We start from the raw sequence: 24,052 nt of genomic DNA on the forward strand, positions 1-24,052 counted from the left end.
AGGTAACAAAGAATTTTTATAATTGTAAGCAATGAGTATTAATAGAAAAAATCTAAAATTTATATAAAATAATATAATAAATAAATAAAATCTTTTATCTTCTAGAATTTATAATAAATTAACAGAAAAAAGTAAATAAAAAATAAAAAGTGTAATTTACATATCATTATAATAAAAAGTACACTTAACTCTTATACAAAATAATTTTAATTAATGACTCACTTTATAGATGAAGTAATCTTATTTATAACATAAATGTTGATAAAATTATTTAAAATAATATGTAAATTGTACTATTATTTATTATGATAATTTTACTTTTTTTTATTATTTTTTGAATTTTAAAAATAAAAATTGTTACTTAACTTTTTTTTTATATATAAAATTTTAGATTCTCCATAAATTTCTCAATATATTTATAAAGTTTATATTATTGATTTATATAAACATTTAAAAATTTTCTACAAAAATATTTTTATTTATATAAAATTTATAATACTGTATTATTTTTATTATTTTGAAATTATTATATTTTTATTAAATTTTGAAAATTTAATATATATTGTTTAAAATTACAAAGTAGTAAAGTTAAAATAATTTTAAAAATTAACATTTTTAATAATTATATTTATATATATTTAAAAAATAAAATACCTATAATTGGTACGGATGATTTATGATATGTTTGATTTCCTTTCTAAAAATAGTTTTCTATTTTTTTTTAAATTTAGTATAAATTTATACTATATATTTTTAAAAAAATAAAAAATTATTTTTAAAAGGGAAATCAAACATATTTTTAATTTTTTATAAAATTAAAAATATATATATATATATATATATATATATTAAAATATGATACTTTAAAAAAATTATAAAAATATAAGATTTAAAAATTCTCATTTATAATTTTTAGTGTAAGTATTAATATAATAACGAAAAGTTTTAAAAATTGACGAACGATTTTATATAAAAAATATTTAAAATATTTCATATTTTTTATCTTTTTTTAAAACACTGTATTTTAACGATTTTTTTTTTCATATTAAAAAAGACCCCGGATATATTATATTTACCGGTCCTCGTTTTTATTATTTCTTTCTATATTGCTAAAGACATTAGACATCCCCAACTATTTTGCTGCTTTCTTTGAGGTGTCTCTGTTCTTGCACTCCGACTTCAATTTCGCCGAGGAACGCAGACGCAGGCGACTTGAAAAAGTGCTTCGCTGCTTTTTCTTCCTTTCATTGGAGTTCTAGAATATTCCAATTCTTCTTACTTTAACTCTTTGTGATCCTTTTTTGTTTTTCTCTGTTCTCTTTCTTCACTCCTGGAACAGCAAGGAAGTGTAGTTTGGTTTTGGTGGATCAGGTTCCAGAATACTCCTTTTGGTGAAGAACTGAACAGAGTTTAAGACTCAATTCAATTGGTGTTCCTTGGTCACCTTTGAATCGGAAATTTGTGAGAACCTGCAAATGAACGAGCGTTGAAAAAGAAAAGCATGAGGAAGGTAACGAGAAAGATCGGGAAGTATGAGGTCGGTCGAACTATTGGGGAAGGGACGTTCGCGAAGGTTAAGTTCGCTATAAACTCCGAGACAGGGGAGAGCGTGGCTATTAAAGTGATGGCTAAGACCACCATTCTCAAGCACAAAATGGTTGAACAGGTTCTACCTTTTTCCTTTCTATTTCTCTATGAACTTCAACTATATATGTTTTAATTTATGCTTGATCGATCTTCATACAAATTCATACTACTGAGGTCTTCTTAATATTTTTCGTATAATACACAAAATGAAGGACAAAACTCGTTAGTATTGTTCTTCAATTAAATTGGACATTTCTTTTTGGAAATTGCCGCCAATTTTTATTATCCAGATGAAATATTAACTTTGATTGGAGAATAGTGTTGACTGTAATTGAATTTAAGTTTTGTCCTAAATTAAATTAGAGATAAAAGAGCGATGAATTAGATCATGTTTCGTTGGATGACTGGTTTTGAGGGAATGAGTATGGGATGGAATGTTCGTTCCCACATTTTTCTTGGTATAGATGAGGATGGATTGATGGTTCCATTCTATTTTTGTGTTTGGTATGATATAAATGATTTTTTTAAAAAGTAATTTGTGTTTTTTAGGTTGAACGGGCTCGGCCATCTTTGTTTTGGAAAGGACTAATAAAACACAGCTTGATCAAAAAGGATTTTGGGGATGAACAAAAGCTGATGAGATGACTATTTTTACACCTATTTGTTATGGGGATTCCATCACGTTTGGGATAGAATACCTATTCCTTTCTACAATTGCAAAAAGGCTCATTCCCTTTCCAATCACCTTGTTGAATACGCTCAAACAGTTTGTTAGAAAATCATTATAAGGCAAAACAATGAAGCTAAACGATGGGATTGTATGTCATTATTTATGTATGTGTTAACATATGGTTGCATGGTTACTACTCTTTACGGAACTAAAAGCTGGAAGTAAAATTTGCAGTATAAATGGATATGGATTGCAATGCTAATGTGTAAGTGTTCAACAATAATAATGTCTCTTTGCCTCCAGTCTCATCAGAAAAGTATTTTCATGATTATGTTGTCTTTTAGTGGATCTTATGTTGCATCTGCAGTCAAAGTCCTACTTCCATCACTATGTGCTTGACTGTACGTTTATGGAAGAGATGATGTAGTTTGTTATTCTTAATGCTTGTTGTAATTCTTTCCATCTCTTGCTGTTAGTCTTTCTAAGTTGAACTATGTTGTAGATTAAAAGGGAGATATCCATCATGAAGATTGTCAGGCATCCTAATATTGTCAGGTTGCATGAGGTATGTATAGATATCTGAAATTCCTCATAAGTCAGGAGTTACTTCATATTTCTTTCTCTTCTTATTATATTTCTCACACTGCTTACAATTTTAGGTTTTGGCCGGTCAGACAAAGATCTACATAATCCTTGAGTTTGTAATGGGAGGGGAACTATATGATAAAATTGTAAGTTCTAATGTTTAAATAATATGGAATATGTTGGAGGTTAATTCTTCTAAACTTACTTTGATAATTCCAAAGTTTAACCTTTTAAATTAGTATGAAACAATGCATTGATGAGACATGAGCAAACTAATGTTAATGATTTGATTAGTTTTTTTTTTTTTTTTCGGTTGAGATATTATATTAGGTTAGATATTATATTAGGTTTTATTCATTATTTATGTTACAATTACACTTTTTATGGATCTGTATTCTGTAGGTTCAGCAGGGAAAACTTTCTGAAAATGAATCCAGACGTTACTTTCAACAACTTGTAGATGCTGTTGCTCATTGTCATAGAAAGGGTGTGTACCATAGAGACTTGAAGGTGAAAGACAATATATTATGTGTTAATACATTTAGTTGTAAATGTTTTAACCATTTTATACCTTAGTCTTGATCAATTTGTTTTCTTCCCTTTTATAGCCTGAAAACCTTCTTCTTGATGCTTATGGAAATTTGAAGGTTTCTGATTTTGGATTGAGTGCATTGACTAAGCAGGTAAGAACGTACTCTACTAATAAAAAGGAGATGACAGAACAGAGTTTTTTTAAGAAAAAAAATATTTTGATTTCATCTCATTGGTATCTAGTTGTCACTTTCCCTCTAGATAATGATTTTTGGAGATTGCAGAAGCAGCAGAAATAATGTCTTCCATTTGTTCCTCTTTGTCTTCTTTTATATAGGGTGTTCGCCTTCTTTACACCACTTGTGGGACCCCAAATTATGTTGCTCCTGAGGTAAAATTCATCATACCTAAATGTCGTTCTTAATTGTTACCTTGATTTCTCCTTTTCCTATAGATGATTCTACCTGGCTCAGATAAAATTAACAGTTTGATATAATTGTTGTTTGTGTTAAATAAGTGTATCCGTCGATAAGTAATAAAGAGTTCTAAAATAAAGTTTCTAAAATATCGTCCTACAATAATTAATTTTCAATTACTAAGAAATCTTAATTCAATCATTTGAGCCTAAAAAATGTGGAATGTAGTAAGAATCATAATTTAATTATGAATAAAAGCAAATAAAATAACATACGTCTTGATTGAACTTATAAGAGAGGAACTTAGGGTGTATGAATTTTCTCATTCAATCATTTATTTTATTTTTTTATTTAATTCTAAATTTGATTTCTTTGTGATTATCAATCATTCATATAAATACTATTAATACGCAATGATCATGCAATATTAATATTCTTTTTTCTAAATTAATATCTTCAATGATCATGCAAGACATCATTTAAAGAAAGCATAAAACACCTGTGAACTTGTTAATTTAATAATGATTGAAAGAGAAAAATTGATTTAGTTCACCTAATCTTTTGTCTCGTTTTATCCTATAAATTCATTAACTAATTGAAGTACGATCGTCTAACAATATAATTAATAAGTATTATAATTATGTGCAATAGGATAAAAGCTATAGTTATAGATTTAGTTACTAATGTTAAAGTAAAGAACTAAAACAATCATAAACAAAGTCATAATCAAAAGAAATAGCAAATTAGAGTGTCATTCTTGATCTTCAAGTATGATCACTCGAAACTCCAAGTCCCGCCAAGAGTATGCCAAAGATTTTGTATAAGAGAAACGAGATGAGAAGTGTATTAAAGAGTGAAAGGCAAGATGTAGACGGTGTCTAACAAGATGCCTGAGATATCTCTTTTATAGGGTTTAAAAATCTTAAAATCTCTCTATAATTGGACTCCCCGCAGATGAGTACGATCGTGCAAGGCCTTGTTGAAAGGGTCTAAGCGTGTTGACTGCTGCGAAACTCTGAACTTTCATTAATTTAGACTCAAAACACACTCAAAATTCACTTGTGGCCTCTTCATACTAAACTGTACATTTAACATATAAATGAGTGTAAAATTTAATTAAAATAAAGATTAAACATAAATATATGAACTATAGAAAATGGTCTAATTACGGACTTATCAACTGTCCACATCAATTTTAGTTATGGACAAATCACTAGTGATGGAATAGATTAATACAACAAGTGTCATCTACACATTTCACCCTGCCCCTTAAATTCAGCTAGAATCCAAAAATGTATAAATTAAAATAAAATATATTCATAATTGAAAAGGAGGATACACAGAATTAAATTAAAACATCAGAAATTAAGGACACATCATTACTTTGAGGGGGAGTTAAAGAAGAAATTTTTTCACTTCAAAGTTAAAAGTTAATTCAATATATAGAACTAGATGCTAGATATTATGCCATGATAGTCATTAACAGTTATACCTTTATCTTGAAACAAGAGTCATTTCCAGCTTTGTTTATTATTTATGCATTTAATGTTTGAATTAATAAATACTGTGTTTTTCTCATCTCATGACATTGATATATTCAATTTATATGCATAAGCCAAATAGTTGCTTCCGGTAGCAATTTGTCTGTAATAAGTTGCATGTTTCTTCTAAGTGATTTATTTATGACTATATGAGGTTAATTTGATTTTTTTCCCGTTAGTGCAATGATGTCACTTATTATTTGATGTGCTTCAGTTTCTTACTAAAAGTGATCTTTTGTAGGTGCTCAATGATCAAGGATATGATGGTGCCGCAGCTGATGTTTGGTCATGTGGAGTCATCCTATATGTTCTAATGGCTGGATATCTTCCTTTTGAAGAGCCAGACCTTCCAACACTTTACAGAAGGGTATTCTACCTTTCCCTTATGATAATCAGAGGCTTAAAAGAGCTAGAAAGAAGATGGAATAATGTAAATAGTGAATGTAATGGACAAAAAGACCAGTGGAATACTGTTAATTTACATTTTAATTTAAATCTCAAGCTAATCTTAATATAGAAAAATTAGTCTCTAAAGATAATATGAAACGAGGATATAACACTTTTCTAGTATTTAAAATATTAATAACAATATCCTAAATAAATAACCTTTAATTAATTTACATAATATGAAAATGAACTCCTAAGTCAACACACAGTTCTGTTCGTGACTGTGAAATTGCCAAAATGAAAGAAATAAATTTTAGTAATCACAATCTTTGTTGTATCATCCACACTTTAGTAGTTGTTTACATGCTGTGTGATATAATATGAAATGGCTGGATGCATTGTTCTTGTGTTCATGCTTATTATCTAGTAGAGCTTCATTTGGTGAAAAAAACGTTATTAGGAAATGAGCCTAGACCTAAAGAGTGGAAGGTGTAGGCAAGAAAGAAATTCCATGGGGCTGAAGGTAGTTAAAAAGAGAGAAAATTTGTGATGGTGAGGCAGCAGTAGTGTGCGTGGGTTTAAAATGGAATTAGTCGGCTGAACTAGGATTTTATTTTGTACTGTTGATGGTATAGCTGAGGCTTGAGCCTGGAGAATAGATTTTTTGTGTCAATGCCTTTGTCTTGACATGGTTACCTCATTTCAGAAAATAATAATCCCTCTGACCTATGCTTTTTAACTATTCTCTATCAAAACTCAATTGATCCTTGTCTTTTTTATAGATACCATGAGGAGCCTTTTCTGAGTGCACTAAATGTCCATTTTAGGAGCATTCAGTGATGTAGACTGACAACCAGATGTTAACATTTGTTCTTGTTGATTTTTCTTTTTTATTTAAACCTGTAGATCAATGCTGCAGAATTTGTTTGCCCATTCTGGTTTTCTGCTGGCGCAAAGACTTTGATACATAAAATTCTGGATCCTAATCCTAAAACAGTGAGTTCAATTATTCATTTGTTTTAAACTTATTTTGTTTTAGACTCTAGTACGAACATACATGCATTATGGTGTAATTTTCAGTGTATTTCTCACTGATTAACTTGACACATTTTTATTATTATAAAGTCTGTATATTTATACTACTTGACTTGATTCTATGCACTGTTCAGGGAAAATTTCTTTGTATTATATATTTCATTTTTCCTTTATCCTTTTCCTATTCAGGGGAACATTATAATGACACACTGTGCTGGTAGTAAAATAATTTTTATCTAACACATGGTTCTACTGAGTATATTATCTCCAGTCCAATTATAGTCATATGATCTGCACTTATTTGAAAAATTTTATACATGTAGCGGGTGAAAATCGAACAAATAAGGAAAGATCCATGGTTCCAGAGAAACTATTTGCCTGTCAAACTCAGGGAAGATGAGCAAGTGAATTTGGATGATGTGAAGGCTGTATTTGATGATATTGAGGTTTGCTATTGTTTAATAAACATATTTTTTTTTGCAAATGTATGTTACATATCCATAGCTGCAAATGCAATGTGTGTGTACGTGCTATATATTTAACAAGGGGACGTGGACGTGTGGAGGGAAAATTCATTAAGGCTATGGTTTTGATACTAGGTGAGAAATGGCAAAATATGTACCTTGTTGCAGTAAGTTTTAAGTTGGTGGAGGATAATGACTTAGCTCATTCCCTTTAAATAGGAAATCGTAAATATCTGAATTCAGTAAAGCCATATTATGGAAAGGACATATATACTATTACTTAAGGAACATCCCTCATGGTCATTTACATTTTTTATTCAGATAAAATATGTAAACCTTTGAAAATTCACTTTCTTCACTTCATTAGGAATTTGGACAATTATCAAAACTCTTTTGCCACTTTATTTATCAAGTATACAGGCATTTAAGAGTTGAAAAGGAATCAACTAACTCTAACTCTCTTAAGATTTTTTTTCTTCCCATTATGCAAATAAAATGCATGTACACAAAATTTTAAAAACATATAAGCATACATAATGCATCTTGGCAGTTGACATGCATGGGGCACATGTCAAGAGGTTAGTATGTACTATGTACTACCAACAAAATCCATACAATTTACTTGCACTTAATACTTACCTGGTTGTGGTCCCTTGATTCTCTTTTTGAGCAATTAAAATGTTTTGCTGATTATTCAACAGTGGTATGTATCTCATTTGCTGATCCAAGATAGACCGGCAATGTTGCTGTTTTCCAGGACCAGTATGTTGCTGAACGGTCAGAAATCACAGAGAGAGGTCCTTTGATAATGAATGCATTTGAGATGATTGCCTTATCACAAGGGTTGAATCTTTCACCTCTATTTGACAGGCATCAGGTGTTGTTTCCATTCCCTATTCTTATACCCTACAATCTCATGGTTCCTTTATGTCTCATTGGCCTCGTAACTTTTTGTACTTCCACCTGCCTGGGTGGGCATTAGAGGACATAGGATTTCTTGTTTGAATCTAAGTGATGTAACATGAACATAATATATTATAATATATAGCTTTCTTCCAAGTTAGTTCAGATTCTGTGTTTTTCAAGGTGACGGTGCAGTGTGCCAAATGATATTCTTTCCTGTTTTAACAGGATTATGTAAAGCGGCAAACTCGATTTGTTTCCCGTAAACCAGCAAAAGTTATAATTTCATCTATTGAAGCAGTTGCGGAGTCAATGAGTCTTAAGGTCCATTCTCGCAATTACAAGGTACCACTTCACCTCTACTTTACACAATAAATGTTGGATAGATTATGCATAGGCTCAAGATACTTAAGCTGATAGTAATTGGTGTTGAGATGTGATAGGAGAACTTTGCACAGAATTCAGAGCAGAGCAATCCTGTTTTCGTCAGATGTCAATGCAATCTCTGTTGCTTGTAACTGCTGCTGCTCCATTCTAGCAATAATTAAAATTACTCTGCAGTCTATTTTGCCATATTAGCCAACTTACATTTTAAATTTTAGTGTTTCAATAACATTCAACACATTTTGAAATAGATGGAATGAGGATTAAATCACACCAGATTACAGATATTACTGTAATCTCTTGCTGTCTAGAGATCAGAAACTCCTATGGAGGTTATATCTGTACAGAAAACTACCATTCACACTACATAACTGCCTCCTTACCCTACCACGCCAATACAAAGGAAAATACATAACTTCCTTAAAGAAACTGTCACATAGCAGTTATTAAAAAATATGCATTTATTATTAAAACAAAGTCCTAACATAGTAGTAATTAGAATTGCAGTATGTTATTAAGCAAAAAAAAGCTTTACGTTCTACACAACAGACTTTCCAAATTATTGGTCTCTGTGGGTGGTCGGTTGCCTTATGACATTCTATCCCTAAGTAGGGATAACTATTCAAAAGAGATGATTATTGGGTGGTCTAATTTTAAGACTAGGTAGAGATTTTCATACTTGATTCAGATTGGAGAAGTATGGTCATATGGTTTTCAAATTTTTTTCACCTATCAGTTCTCTAAAAATAATATTCTTGCAGATGAGGCTTGAAGGCATTTCTATAAATAAGGTTGGACAATTTGCAGTAGTCTTGGAGGTAACTTGTTTTTGCTTTTGTTATGTTTACTAGTTTTAATGTGAAAACTATATTTCTGCATAGATTCTAATTAAAATAATCTTTTCACTTTGTCAAAAGGTGTTTGAAGTTGCACCATCCCTTTTCATGGTTGATGTTCGGAAGGCAGCTGGGGATACTTTTGACTATCACAAGGTTAGCTTCAGTATGTACATATATCTTCATTTTGATGGCTCAAAATGCTTTCAAGCTATGCCATGAGAAACACCAGAATGAAATAGCTAATGCTAAAGGGGAGATGTACTGTGCACAATTCTCAATGCAAACATCCAGAGTGAAATCTTTTTTGCTTGTCAATTTTCCTTTTCTAACTTTTCAAGATTTTATTAAAAGAGGGAAAAAATAATTTAAGAATGATCATTTGCTCCGACCACAATTTTCATGTGTTTTTTTTTTATCTTTAAATTCCGAAGTTAATCCGATAGCTGGTTGTCAGATACTGACTTTGGCCATTCATCAACAACAACAACAAATTGCCCCGTTACAGAAACATTTTAGGCATTTGCAGATGGAGAGAAGTTTGGTCATGGGTCAATCACCAGTAGTGTAGATTTAAAGTATGGCCAAAGTCTGACATTGGGTTTATTGCTGTCTGATATTCTGTGTCATTCTTTCCTTTTCCTTGTTATTTATGATTGACTTGATCTTGTTTCACTGAGATTAGAGAAACTATGGGGAATATTAAGTGCATTATGGTACATTTGATAATTATTCTCTGTCTGATAGTTCGATGTCCATTAAAACTATTCCGACAACATCTTGTCTGCTTTGAAGATGAGAAATGGTTGAATATGGTTTAAGAAGATGTTAAGTTAGAAATTATTTGAATAGAAATCTAAGAAAAAGGAGAGAGGAAAAATATGTTCTTCAACAGTCATAAGGATGGCAAGCCTGGCTTCTGGACTATTCGCAATTCCTAGTGGGTTTTCCTAGAAATTTATTTGCAATACTTCACATTCTTTGAATCCTCCTTTATACACACACAACACAACGAATTCCTGCTTTCACACGCACAAATGATTTTTTAATGGCTATACTAAGACTCGGCCTGTTGCCATGTTTATTATTACATTTACATTTAGTTGCTTACACAGTTACGTACAAATTCGATTGTCCTACTCAACATTTTATCCTTATTGCCATAAGCCATGTGTTTTCCTATCATCCGCTTCTCAATGCATGTGTACTTCTAAACAAATACAGTGTTACATGCATATGTATTTATATTTGCTTGTGAATAAATTGATAGTAACATATTTTTGTACTACTGCAGTTTTACAAGAATCTTTGTGCCAAACTAGAAAACATTATTTGGAGACCGACAGAGACTATGTCAAATTCAAATCTGCTTCGACAAATGACTTTATAACCCAGTTCTTGCGGGTATGATGCAAATATAAATAGAAGAGCGCTCAAAGATTCGGCTGTTTCCCGAGTATACTGAGATCATGTTTGCTTCAACTTCAACTTTAGAGAAATAATCACTTATTTTTAAAATATCTCAGGAAACTGAAAGAAATAAGTAATTATTTCTCTACAATAAGTGGAACCAAATGTGCACTAAGCACTGGCATGCTTTTTAGCCATCATATTGCAACATACACTGTACGGAACGTATAGGAGAAGGGTGTCGTTGTCAACTTACAATATGGCTTGATATCCCAGGGAAAGAAGGAAAGAAACCTATTGCAGTGCATCCTGTAACGAATCTACTCCTCAACGGATTACAAAATCAATCAATTATTTGGTTCGGGTATGGTATGAACTAAGAACCTTTTTTTCCCTCCTTAGTTCTATCTGTAAGTAGTGTGTTTGGAAGAGCTATTCAACCTCCCAAACATGCCTGTTTGAGGCAAATGCTAATACAATATAAAATAGGAGTGTTTGGTTGCAATACATTAAAATTAAGTTTGCTGTTAATAAAAGGAGCTACTTGCTGAGTTATTAGAATAGAAAAGTATTTTTTTGAACAACATAAAATTTGCTTGGCTTGGGTGGTCAGTGTTACTAAAAAATGTTGGGTCATCTACGAATCTTGCAATACCCTACCCCTGTCTGGAGGGTTAATAGGTCTTAGCATCTGTAGACTTGCGCTATAGCCCTTTCAATTCATGCCAACAACAATAAAATTCTACCGTTATCAGACATTTATGCACTACCTGTAGGGCAGAACTATTTGTGGTGGGGGAAAATCAAAGCATTTATTGGAGCGACTGTATAGACAAATATTAATAACAATGTGGATATTTCAACTATTGTGCAGTACGAACAGTCGAACACAGTTATCTCCTTAGTACATATTCGTGGCGTCGCTATCAATTATAGTCTACATGAACTAATGCTTACCCAAATAGCTGTTGGGAACTTTGGATTTATAACCCAGCACATCCAGACACACGATTGATGAAGATTAAAATCATTATGACTTTTTATAAAAGGAAACTAGCTTAAACTCCAATATATATGTAATTAATAGAAAATTTTTTAAATGTAATGAAGAAGCTTATATTAATTATTATAAAATAATAGTTTCAAAAATGGTTGTATCATATAAATATTTACTTATCTTGAAACTCATGTGTTTTAATTTTTTTATATATTATTTTATTCTTAAAATCAAACTAATTTGGATATAGATATAAATATAGTAAATGATTAATTGAAAACAATTTTTGGATTGATATATTTAAGTTTTTTTAAAAAATAATAATTATTGTTTAATAAGATATTTTATTGCTTCAATAAAATCAAATTAACTATGAATGAAAAATACTTCTTAATTATAATATGTAAAGAATGAAAGTATAAAAAATGAGAATAAAATTAAAGGGAAAATTCATATATAATTGGCATGCTACTTCAACTTCATTTTCCCAACTCATTAGCCTTTCTGTAAAATGTGCTCCGGTGGTAAAACCTCGTGGTATTCTTGTCAAAGGTCTGGGATCCGTTTTTGTAAAGAGAAATGTTTTAAGTTATACTTTGGTGTAAACATTCTTTTCTATTTTTAACGTAAATATATTTTTAATTTCTTTAAATATCATGGTATTTTATTTAATTTCTTATCATTAAAAAATTAATGATACAGTAATTGTAAAAAAAATATTTTTCACACAATTCATCTCTCGAATTTTCATCTATTTTATATTAAATTTCTAATTAACTTGTTCATTTAATCTCTCTAAATATACAAGATTAACTAAATAATATTTTTTAAAATATATATATATATATATATAATATTTAGAAACAAAAAGTGTCGAAACCCACATTTTTTCATGGTTATTTTGGTAGTAAACTAAACGCAATTTTTTTATATTAATTCTTATATTTTTAAAAGAAAAATTCATTTTAATATAATTTAAAACCAATATTGATTTAGACTGATAAATTAATTACAATTAAAAATTTAATATCAATTATATTAAAATTAATTTTATCAATAAATGATGAAAAGGCCTTTTCTCCTTGATTAAAAGAAATATCTAGTCTTTTGCCAAATAAAGAATTATTTTGACTCAACTCGAAGGATAATAGCATCCATAAAAAAAAAACAAAAAAAAATTTAAAAAAAAAAACGAAATTCAAATCTTTTAGTTGTCTGTAAGCCTAAACGGTGAAGGCTTCACACTTGTCAGATATCTTGGGCTTAAAGTTCGTTATCCATCCCTTACCTCAATTTTTTTAAATAAAAAAAAGGGTTTATAACTGTCTAAGAACCAGAAGAAAAAAATAATTGGACAAAAAAAAATACCATAAAATAATTCATCTTTTATAAGTATCAGCAAACAGCCAACATAAATTTGTTTCTTTTTTCCCTAAAGACAGACGAATAGGGAAATAAAAATTCTTTTCATTCAATAGACCTTTTATTTCATTAAGAATTATCGCAAGCTGAAATATTTTTTTAATCCTTAAGTATAAGTATTTTCCGTTTTAATTATAATTAAATTTTCTGATTGATTTATATCTCCCGCTTTATAACAACATTATATATATTTTGGTCTTTGATGGGAATTTATAGTATAAATTAAAAAGGCTCATTTTTATCAGAAATATAAACTGACAACAAATTATAGAAGCAAAAAAATTGTTTATAATTATAAGACCTATAAAAATATATTTAAAGAAGGAATCACTCCTCATTTGGCAACCAAAAACAAAATCTTCACAGTTTAAAATTTTTCCCACAAATCGATGGTCTTATATATGCTATTGTGTAATACTATAATAATATATGTTATTGTGTAAGTTTTTTTTTTTTTACCAACATTATTTTCCTTTTACTTTATTTATGAAGTACACTTGTCTTATGAAGAAGTCCTTCTGTTTCTCTCTCAATCAGCTTTGATATATTTTGACCCAATTAATGCCTGGCCAACCTTGTTTTGTCGCTGGGGGCCTCCATGTTTGTACATCTTTGAGCATGCCAATAATTTCCTTAAGCTAACTAGCTATGAAATTATATACTTTTTGCACCGTGACCCCATATACTGCTCCAACCAATGCTGACCACATCAACCAAGTTTGAAGTTTGAACAAAGAATCAAGAAATTAACAATAGTCGAGTTTATTGGGGGTTAATTAATCGTTATTTGGACAAGAGAAGGTTGTTAATTTTGGTTCATACTACACACCAGGTACACTGAAAAATGTTCAAGCATAGACTATATAGCTATGCCACTATAATTATATTTCAGGAACTATCTACCTAAAAGCTATCAACTATCAGGGTTGAAAGAACTTGTTACCGCATTTGCATTTCCATGAAAGAAGATAATAGCCCTCATCTCTTTGTGCTGTTTTTGTCTTGTGAGTGTGGCCAACCCTGTGGTGAGGAGAGATAACTAAAGCAGCCATGCATGGCCTACAGCTCAAGCACTTGTTAACACACCTTGGAGGCCTTGACCCCAATACTAATTTCTTTTGTTTCAGCCCCTTCCCATCTTTCATTGAAGGTGACCCTCCTGTTCAGCCCATGTAAACAATATGAGTTAGACCAAGTGAAGTGACACACAGAGGTAAACATTAGAATTCCATGTAGTTGACGTAGAAATAGTGGACACTCATGATGGTCTTTTTTTTACCTGAATTAGAAGGAAATAACGTGAGAGAAATTATGAGAATCAGAGTCACTGAAGTTTTTAGTCCATTGGAGTATGTTTTTGGCAAATCCATAAGTTTATAAAAGAAAAAAAAAATGATGAGAAAAGAAGTGTGAAGATGGGGTTTTGGGAGAAAGAGATAGGAAGTAATGGCTGTGCAATAGTAGGAACGACAAGGGGTTTGCTATGGATCATTGATACAATGAATGATGCATATCATAAATTTTTATTTTGAAGGGTCCCAAATTGAAGAGTTTTGGTCTTGGAAGTATTTTAAGAGCAACAGCTGCTCTGACTCAAGGTTTTCAGCGTGAATGACTGAAGTCACAGTTTCTTTTCATCTTTTGCTGGCTGAATTGACTACCCTATGCTAACTTTTGAAATTATTGAAGTACTACACCATGTTTCTCTTGTCACCATACAAGGAGTGGCCATGAGTTTTTGGTCATTTGCCCTTGGTTCTGCTCCTCAATAATACTAATGCCACTATTATACATTACAAGCATACAGTGTTTGCCTCTAGAAAAGAGACAAATGCAAGTCAATAAATCAATTCAAATTATTGTCAATTCGGTTAATATTTGCTAGGGGCCACTTCATTGAATGGAAGCCAGAATCCCAAATTTGTTGGCTTCCCCATACTTGTTTTTACTTGTATCATTTCGATACCTCACTTTTTCTCACGGGGCAAGGCTTCCATTACCATTACCCTCTATTGGTTTGACTTATATAAAATCTAAGAAATAAAAGATCCATAACAAGAAAGTAATTAAGTAATCTCCTTATCATAATTTCTTGTCTTTCTAATAAATGCTAGTTCATCATAAAGAGTATCACCCCGCTTTGCTTATAAACATGCATAGAAGATAATTACGTTTGATGTGTTTAAGAAAGAGTAGTAATCAAATAAGTTTATAAAGAGTAAACAAGGTTATAAATATGCATAGGGATTTCGTGTTTGGTCAATTTTTTTGTATTCCATGTGATAAATTTGTCAAAAATAAAAACCCTGAAAATCAAGGAATTAATTGCATATATAAAACTTGGAGAAAAGTTTATAATAGGATAAAAATTGTAGTATAACTACAAAGAAAATGTGGCAATAACAAGAGCATTTCATTTGGTCACCAAAACTTGTAAGCTACTGTAACTTTTGCTTTTGAAGTCACGTAGTTAGAGTTATAATGAGTAATACAAAACATCCCACGATAGGAAGTAGATGAGTAGTAATTAATTGACATTTGTGTGTGCTTGGAAAATGTTTTATTTTAAAAAATATTATTTTTAAAAAACAATTATGTCTTTAAAATAATTTGACCAAACATACGCTTTATAAGCTGATTAGAACACGAACTGGTTTTGTATTGTATTTTTACATGTTATAATATTGTATCAAGAGAACAACAATTCCTTCTAGTGGTAACTATAGAGGAAAAAAATTGTTTTCACTTACTTAAGTAAGAAGACCAAGATTAGCTTAACACCACCCTAGGTTTTGGTCTTCCCTAACTGAGACCTATACACATTTGTCTCCCACCTCCACAATTTGATTCCCAACCTAGCACCAACTTACCCTCTAGTCTATCCCACTTTTGAAGTTATGATTCTTATTAACTAGGGTATTTTTATACATGTGTTTTAATAAATTATTTTTTTATATTTTCATGAATAATAATTTTGATCCATGTATTTATATTTATTGAGTATTTAAATTCACATTTTCATTTTAATTATGTATATTTTGTTAATTAAAATACATTTTTAACATATTTGATGAACTAATAAAATACAAATATTATTAAAAAATACAATAAAATATCATAATATCATATAATATACGTAAGGAATTACAACAAATCATTTATCTAAAATTTCATCACAACTATGGTAAGTCAACTTTTAAAGTTTTGCTAACTTTCGCAAAATTTTATCATCTAATTTTCATATGTATCGTGCATTTACATGAGTGAATTTTGAGGTGAGGTTTCAATTTTAGTCTTAAATAACACCACGAGCACCATAGTTACAAAGTACCATGATTGAGTTTTAGATCGTGAATAATAATAGGTGTTCGCTATATCTAAATTTTTGGACAAAATGTTTAGCCAATAAGATGGAAACATATGTATAATTGGAGATTCGATCTTAATGCATGTAGCTTGTGTTATAAGTCTTGAAAACACAATGTTTCAAATAAAATCTTTGCTAACAAGCCAAAATTATAAATTTCCCGTGTACAATTCAAATATGAGGCGAACATAGATCAAATCCTTAACAAGTTTATTTTCCTCTGCATGTCGTGTTCTTCAAAATTTTTAGTTTGACATATTTTTTCCACCTCTTTCAATTGTTTGTCGTTGCATAAATAAATTTAATCAAGTAATTAATGAATAATTAATAATCTGCTGAGAAGTCAATTTTTATTACAACGACACTTTTAATAATTATACAACCTATATATTTGCGAAAGTCGATAGAGCAACATTATAATAGTACACAATACTCCTTTTACTGCACTTTAATGGACTTTTTTAATACATTTATTATTAGTTAAATGTATGAATCTTATAAAAAAAATGAAATTTATATATTGTTGGTGGAGCAGGTCCCGCATCTTGCTTGGTGATGCCTTTATAGTGTAGGACAAATTGGTCACTGGAGGAAAAGACTCTGAGCAGTTGTGGCAGATAACAACTCCTATGCAAAGTTCCCTTTTCTCCAACAGACAGATTTTCTCACAGAAGAATCCTTTGCATATCTTGCCATCTTAGATCTCACAGCGAAGAAAGTTTATGTTGTACAATGATTTTTGTATGGTATTTGCTATCCTTGAAGAAACATCCTCTATCCATGTGATTTGTACACTCCCTTGTCCTCTTATTTTTGTAAAGTTTGAAACAAATTAAGACCATTTTTAACTTGCATTTCATCAACATATGTATGTTTAGGCAGGGCATTATTTTGGAACAAAAGAGAACCCACTACTCTGATTGCTGACCACACTTCCTAGTCCTAACATTTGAGCATCCAATGGCACACAATGATCATGGGGCAGTGATGCTTTTCTCATCATAGTAAAAGTTGTAGCAAGGTGGGGTAGGTGGTTAAGGGTCATAGTCTAGTTCACCTCACCTGAAGAGATGTACTCCTTATTGTAAAGGATCGGCCTTTGAAGACACAGACATGTCAAATTATTATCTTATTTCCAAGCCATCACTGACTCAGCATAGTGTATGACATCTTTCCATTCACATTACGTTTACTTTGCAAGAAGTATATTATGCTTTTGGAGGAGTAAAGTGTAAACCACCAATCCTTTTTTTTTTTTTTTTAATTACCATTTAATTAATTTTTCAAAGATTAAATGTTTATTCAATTTATCTTATTTTAAAATTTTTTCTTTTATCAATATCTTGAGAGAACTTTTGAGAAAAATAATAATTAGTCTCAAGATTTAAAGGTAAAACATGTTCTAACTATATTACTGATTTTTTTAAAATTTTTAAAATAAAATATTAAAATAATGGCAAATTTTCTTAACTAATTTGAAAATAAAACATTTGAAAGTCTAACAACTAATTTTTTTGAAAAAAAAATATAATGACATGTAACTTTAAAATAAATTAAAAATTATTTTACAACTCTATTATTTCAACCACTTAAAATTAACACCATTTATAATTATCTCTATCTTAGTTATATTTTATAATTTTATTATATCGTGCAACACAAAGCAACATCTTTTGATAAGCGACAACCATAAGGCCCATTAGCAGCCTACCAGACGAATATCTTCCTTATCAGTACAGCAGTGTGATAAAAACGTACAAACATCACTATGTTTTTATCTAAAACGTGTTATTCCCCACCTCTTTATCTTATTTCCTAGAATGTTCCCTTTTTATTTTCAACACACGTAACAAGAGAGGATACTACCCCCTACTACTTTCACTGCCAACCAAATTCACTTCACGAGAATACAATTCCATTATTCTCAACATAAGGAAAAAAACAATAACAACATAGATGAAAGTTTACATTGCATTTTTATTATAGAATACAACCAAAGCGGTCTGCGAAGTGCAATTCACAAGCAAGAGAAGCCTACAAAAACAAGGACTCGATTTAAAAGAAGAAAAAAAAAGCAACCCAAAACATGGGTTGCTGTGGCAAACCAAATGAAAGCCCAGCCACCACCAAAGTCCTTGAATATGAGGTACCTACCCTTAAAATTGAACTACACAGCCACGCTGACAAGACAAAGGAAAAACAAGCTGAACCCTCTTCCAGAGGCAGGAACTAAAACATGAACTAAATAACAGAAAGACTTCAAAAGACATGAACTAAAGCTTAAGTCCGAGTAACATCATAGAAAATGTTCGACAGAAGCTAAAACATGCAGTAGTGAACATTCAGCGGTACAAAATAAGAGCTAACATAAGCATAAACTATCTAGTAGTGGAAACCATCAACCAAGACTTAGTAACTGTATTCTCAGGGTACAATGGCCATGAAAGATGTGACCTCCAGTGAGCCAAGGTCAAAAGGGTTGTTGTAACAAGCATTTTCATGCTTGCAAAAAAGGCCAAAGTTCCCTGGAAAACAACCAAGTCAACAAACCACCCCACCAATCCACCCTTGATAGCATTATCAGCACCAAAAAGCATGCTGAATGTCACCACCTGTTGATTTCATTATTATAGCTCGATACATGTACTGTATATCCTGAAATTCCAGATCCAGTTCAATGAAGTCTTCCTGATTTAGCCTGTTTTATTTGTTTCTATCATAATTAAGCCAGAATATCACATCTCCACAGTTTCTCCACCAGCAACTCAATTGTGCTGCTGCCAATTGAATTGCAGTTTTGAAGATTCAATCCCAACAAGGTCTGGCCCAATTTTGTCAGGAAAGGAACACTCTTGTTTGATACATAAGAACAGCCAGACAAGGAAAGCACTTGCAAACTAAGTTGGCTGGCACTAGAGAGAACAGCTAGACCGGCGTCAGTGATTGCACACTTTGACACATCTAAATCACTTAGCAGGAGGCAGTTGTCAGCAATTGCAACCAAACTTGCATCAGTGATTTTCCAGCATCCATCAAGATTAAGTAATTCTAGAGTTCCACCATGTAGCCTGGCCAAGGCTGAAACAACATTATCTGTCAAGTTCCAGCAACCAGTAAGGTTCACCTTCACAAGTCCAGCCTCACAATTCTCCAAGAGAGGGAGAAGGCCAGCATCTGTTATGCCATAGAGTCCAGTCAAATTAAGATGCTGAAGTTGGGGACACAATTTCCCAACTATGGCAAGGCTAGCACTACAAAATCCAGGGCAGTTTTGAATGGTTAAGGATCGGAGAGATTCGCAAGGAGAAAGCATAGATGCTTCCATATCAATATCTTTAACTCCCATGCACTTCACAAGGGTGAGAGATTTCAACTTCGTTTTGATGTTTGAAAGGGCACCAATGATCCCACACTGGGTGACCCTGTTGCACTCCTCCAACTGCAAGCTCTCAAGAGATCCTGCAGCTTTGCCAAATGCTACCAGTCCACCATCAGATACAAAGCAACACCTGCGAAGGCACATCTGCTTCAGGTTGGTGCAACCTTTACCCATGGCTTCTATGCTTGCATCAGTTACCCCCCTGCAGGAGGTAACAGAAAGTGACACCAATTTCTGCAGACCATTAGCAACCCCCATGACCCAGAATCCTCTTTCACTCACATTTTGGAGACCAGATAGGACCAGGTTTGTAATTGCCTTTCCATAATGGCCAATAACAGCCAGAGAAAAATCTGTAATGTTCAAGGCCTGAAGCTTTACCCTTTGCAAGTCTGAAACTAATGACAACAAACTAGACACCCCATGATCCCCAACAAGAGGGCAATCCTTGATAGAAATTGACTGTAACTTGGGGCAGAACTTTGCAATAGCTTGCAAACCCTCGTTTCCAATCTTAGAACATGATTCAATATTTAAGGTTGTCAGATTGGGGCAGCCTTCAGCTATTGCAATCAAACCCTTGTTGCTGATTGAAGAACACAGACACAGGTCAAGCTTCTCCAACATATGACACCCTTTTGCTATCTCAGACAGACCCTCATCCGCAATGGATGATACATTCCACAAAGAAAGTGATCTGAGAGAAGGGCAACCATGAGCAACTGCAGTGAGGCCAAGGTTTGTGACACCACGCACAGAGTTGCTTCCTCTGATTGAGAGCTTACCCAGTCCCCCATGACCCCTAGTCCCAACTGCAATAGCAGCAAGCCTTACATCGGTAGCTTTCTTCCCTTCCAAACACCTTGTAAGGTATCCATCACCTTCAATATCTTGATTCTCATCTGCAGACATGGTTTCAACACCAGAGGAACTAGTCCTCTCGATTTCATCTTTGCAAATACTGCTCATAAGCATAAGCCACCGTTTAGATACACAGGCACACAAGCTTCTCTCTTTGCCACTAGGGAACCTTCTGAAAATTTCAAAGAGGCATTCATCAGGTAGAACCCCAATACTAGGCTCTTGATCTTGCTCAAGGTCACTGGTTTCAAACACAAATGGGACACCGATCCGAGCTCGCTTGGTAGGAGGGTAGTACACATCCAAATTCGAGCCAATAGGGTACATGCGACCCAAATCCATTGGATTTGGGCGAAAAGAACCCCCAGGATACAGTTCATCATCACCTGAAAAACCCATCCACAAAATCTAAAATCAGCCACACAAAAACAAAATTTTTCCACATCATAGGATATCCCAGAACCAAAACTGAATATTCATCTCATATCACACACACAAGATTTAAGCTTTTCAACAGAATACAACTTGCCCATCCAAGTTAAGTCCACCAAAGAAAAGGAAAACGAAAAATAACTTCTTTTTTAAGCAAACCGTAGCACACTACTTCATATCAACTGAAGATCCAAACTATTTAATCAATGATTCTCTTTGCAACAAGAAGCTCTAAGAAAACGGTTTCTAAGCATAAAGCACAACTATTTTCCTACCCATTAAAATCACAAACCTCAAAAGCTATAATTAAAAGACCAACCAATGAAGAAAAGAGTAAAATTGAGTATTGAAGGGAAAAGGCATGAAGCGTACCACTGTAATTAACAAGGGCAGGCATGACCACAGGCAAAAGAATTGAAATTTGGGAAGAATGTAAAGAGAAAGTGAAAACAGAAGAGCGAATAGAGGGAGAAGGGTGAAGAGCATTTGAGAGGGAAAACCCCACAGAGCAGGGCAAAAAGGATTGGAATGGATGAAGTTAGGTAATGGGTTGGGGGGAATGTATGTTTATATGTGTCGAGAAAGTCTTATATTGAAAAATAGGTGTCGTCCATAGACAATACCACGCCACAGATGCAATGCTACTGCACATTTCGTAATGCAATGAATCCTTCCTTAAAACCGGCTATTCCCCACACTCTCTCTCTTAGTCCAACCAAACCAACCACCTCAGCATTTGTAAATTGCAATCCCACTTCCTCCAAACCAATACCAGGTACACCCTCTCCCTTCTTTTTTCCTTTTCTTTTCTATTTTATTTTTATATTTTTTCCTTTTAACCTTTTTTAGGTTAAGGAGCCCCAACTTCTGTGCTTCAAAATCAACCCATGCGTCAACTTTTAGGAAAATACCGTGAACGGTACATTTATATGGGTTTTTGCCTTTTATGTTATTCTTTTTTTAAGGTGCCACTAAAGACAGGTAATAATAATTTAACATAATATTATAAATAATGAAACAAAAACTGTTAAAAACATAAAAAATTAATTATTATTTTTATTATTTAATTAAAAATATTTTTTATATTTATAATAAATTTAACTTATACTAAAGAATATATTTTTAAAATATATATTATTAACATTTTTCATTATAAGATATCAAAAAACCATCATTTGCCAATAAAAATTTTTATTTCGGTAGTGAGATTTGAACTAGCAATTTTGTAGAATGCGAATTTAATTCTTATTAATAAAATATATTAAAATTTAAATTTTAATATTTATTCTTATTTTACATATTACTCAGTATTAATAAATATATTTTAAAAATAATTAATTTTTTCAATTATCACGATAACATAAATTGATTTCGTTAAGATGTCACTATTAAAAATATTAAAGTTATTGTAGAGTTCATAAAAATTACTCCTACAATAATACCGCTAACCCCTGTAGTACTTTTTTTATAAACTAAATAACTACCAATATTTGTTTTATTCACAAGAGACAGGTACATTATTTCTGTACACATTATTTACTAAAATGTTTTTATAGTATTATTTATTATAAAATTTATGTTAATGCAGTGCTAATTTATTAATTATATAATCAAATATATTTAATATATATTATTAATATTATGTATATTTTTTATAAATATAAATTTATAATATATATATATATATGATTATTTTGTATTAATTTTAATAAATTAATTCTTTCATTAAAAATGATCGAGCGAAATATTAAAGGTATTGTAAGTAGTTAGTTGTTAACAAGTAAAAATACTATTAAGAATATTTCATATTTTTAATATTTTAAAATATAAATAAAATTTTAATTATGTATCATTAAATAATTGTTTAAAATCGTTTATGCTAATACTTTTTCACTTTTACCTTTCACGTCCGTTAGGCCTTATAATACTTTCATTAAAAAAAGTATCAAACTTTTTAAACAAATGTTGCCTTTATGAGGATGATGTTATATTATATAATTAAATAAAAACCATACCTCTATCGTCGTATAGTATTAATATTCATTGACAAAATACGTCTATTTGATGATAATTTACCATCCGCGGCTATCAGATTTATTTATTAAGGGACAAGCTAAGTATCAATTAAATAGTCCAGTAAATTATGAAATGCTTATTTCAAAATAAATGACACCATTATGCATGTTTTACAAAATAACTAACGGTTTTAAAAATTAAAAAAATGGAATGCAGTATTCAGATTATTTTCTATTTTTAATAATGAAATCTTTAAGAATAAGACTAACAGTTAACAATTTTGAAATATCAATAAAATGAAAAGTCAAGAAAACTGTTAATAAAGTTACTAATTGTAAAATTAATTAATTAATGTATTTAAAAAAAATTTAAAAATGAAAATTATAGAAAATTCTATATGACAATTGTAATTGATGGACTTTTATATGATATATAAATACATAAATTTATTATTCGCTTTAATGAGCTTTGTTTTAGATAATGGGACAAATAGTTGTTCTTACGTAGACGCTGCTCCATGAAAAATCCTAAAGAATGGTACTGGATTTTTTATTTTTTTTTTTACAAACAAGTTTAATTTGATAAAAAGAAAATGAATAATGTTATTATGATTTATGATTTATGAAGTAAATATATTATTATGATTTATGACTTAGTAATATGAATAATGTTACAAATACCAATTCATATTTTAATTTTGCTAATTCTTCGTGTTTAGACTTCGGCAATATTAGCAAACTAGTAAATAAATAAATAAAATACTAAAATTTAAATTAAATTAAATTTATATTTTGTGAATTTTTACACCAAAAACTAATCATATGTTGAC

General features: G+C 31.1%; 2 protein-coding genes across 8 annotated transcripts; one reads left to right on the forward strand and one right to left on the reverse strand.

Annotated features, from left to right (window-relative positions):
* Nucleotides 1-1,103: 1,103 nt before the first annotated feature.
* On the forward strand, nucleotides 1,104-23,355 carry LOC113847743 (CBL-interacting serine/threonine-protein kinase 24). Of its 6 annotated transcripts, XR_003501788.1 has the most exons (17): nucleotides 1,104-1,220; nucleotides 1,340-1,666; nucleotides 2,760-2,822; nucleotides 2,917-2,988; nucleotides 3,245-3,352; nucleotides 3,451-3,525; nucleotides 3,711-3,764; nucleotides 5,572-5,697; nucleotides 6,624-6,713; nucleotides 7,076-7,198; nucleotides 7,974-8,093; nucleotides 8,348-8,464; nucleotides 9,265-9,321; nucleotides 9,421-9,495; nucleotides 10,634-11,118; nucleotides 11,997-12,007; nucleotides 23,345-23,355. XR_003501788.1 is itself a non-coding variant. In XM_027477004.1 (16 exons), the coding sequence occupies exons 2-15, from the start codon at nucleotides 1,502-1,504 to the stop codon at nucleotides 10,727-10,729; spliced, it is 1,341 nt and encodes a 446-aa protein (XP_027332805.1). In that variant the 5' UTR covers nucleotides 1,104-1,220; nucleotides 1,340-1,501; the 3' UTR covers nucleotides 10,730-10,743; nucleotides 10,866-11,214. The 6 variants fall into 6 exon arrangements, 4 of the variants coding, with proteins under 4 accessions (XP_027332805.1, XP_027332803.1, XP_027332804.1 ...); XR_003501789.1 differs by lacking the exons at nucleotides 11,997-12,007; nucleotides 23,345-23,355 and adding an exon at nucleotides 9,774-9,853 and having other exon boundaries at nucleotides 10,633-10,700; XM_027477004.1 differs by lacking the exons at nucleotides 11,997-12,007; nucleotides 23,345-23,355 and having other exon boundaries at nucleotides 10,634-10,743; nucleotides 10,866-11,214.
* LOC113847742 (EIN3-binding F-box protein 1-like) lies at nucleotides 18,436-22,008 on the reverse strand. Of its 2 annotated transcripts, XM_027477000.1 has the most exons (3): nucleotides 21,580-22,008; nucleotides 19,268-21,161; nucleotides 18,637-18,971 (listed from the first exon to the last, which is right to left on the reverse strand). In XM_027477000.1, exons 1-3 carry the CDS (start codon nucleotides 21,602-21,604, stop codon nucleotides 18,914-18,916), a joined length of 1,977 nt encoding a protein of 658 aa, XP_027332801.1. In that variant the 5' UTR covers nucleotides 21,605-22,008; the 3' UTR covers nucleotides 18,637-18,913. The 2 variants fall into 2 exon arrangements, with proteins under 2 accessions (XP_027332802.1, XP_027332801.1); XM_027477001.1 differs by having other exon boundaries at nucleotides 18,436-21,161; nucleotides 21,580-22,006.
* Nucleotides 23,356-24,052: the final 697 nt, after the last annotated feature.

This window comes from Abrus precatorius, unplaced genomic scaffold (assembly GCF_003935025.1).
Source record: "Abrus precatorius isolate BTA unplaced genomic scaffold, Abrus_2018 Scaffold8, whole genome shotgun sequence".
NCBI classification, from domain to species: Eukaryota; Viridiplantae; Streptophyta; class Magnoliopsida; order Fabales; family Fabaceae; genus Abrus; species Abrus precatorius.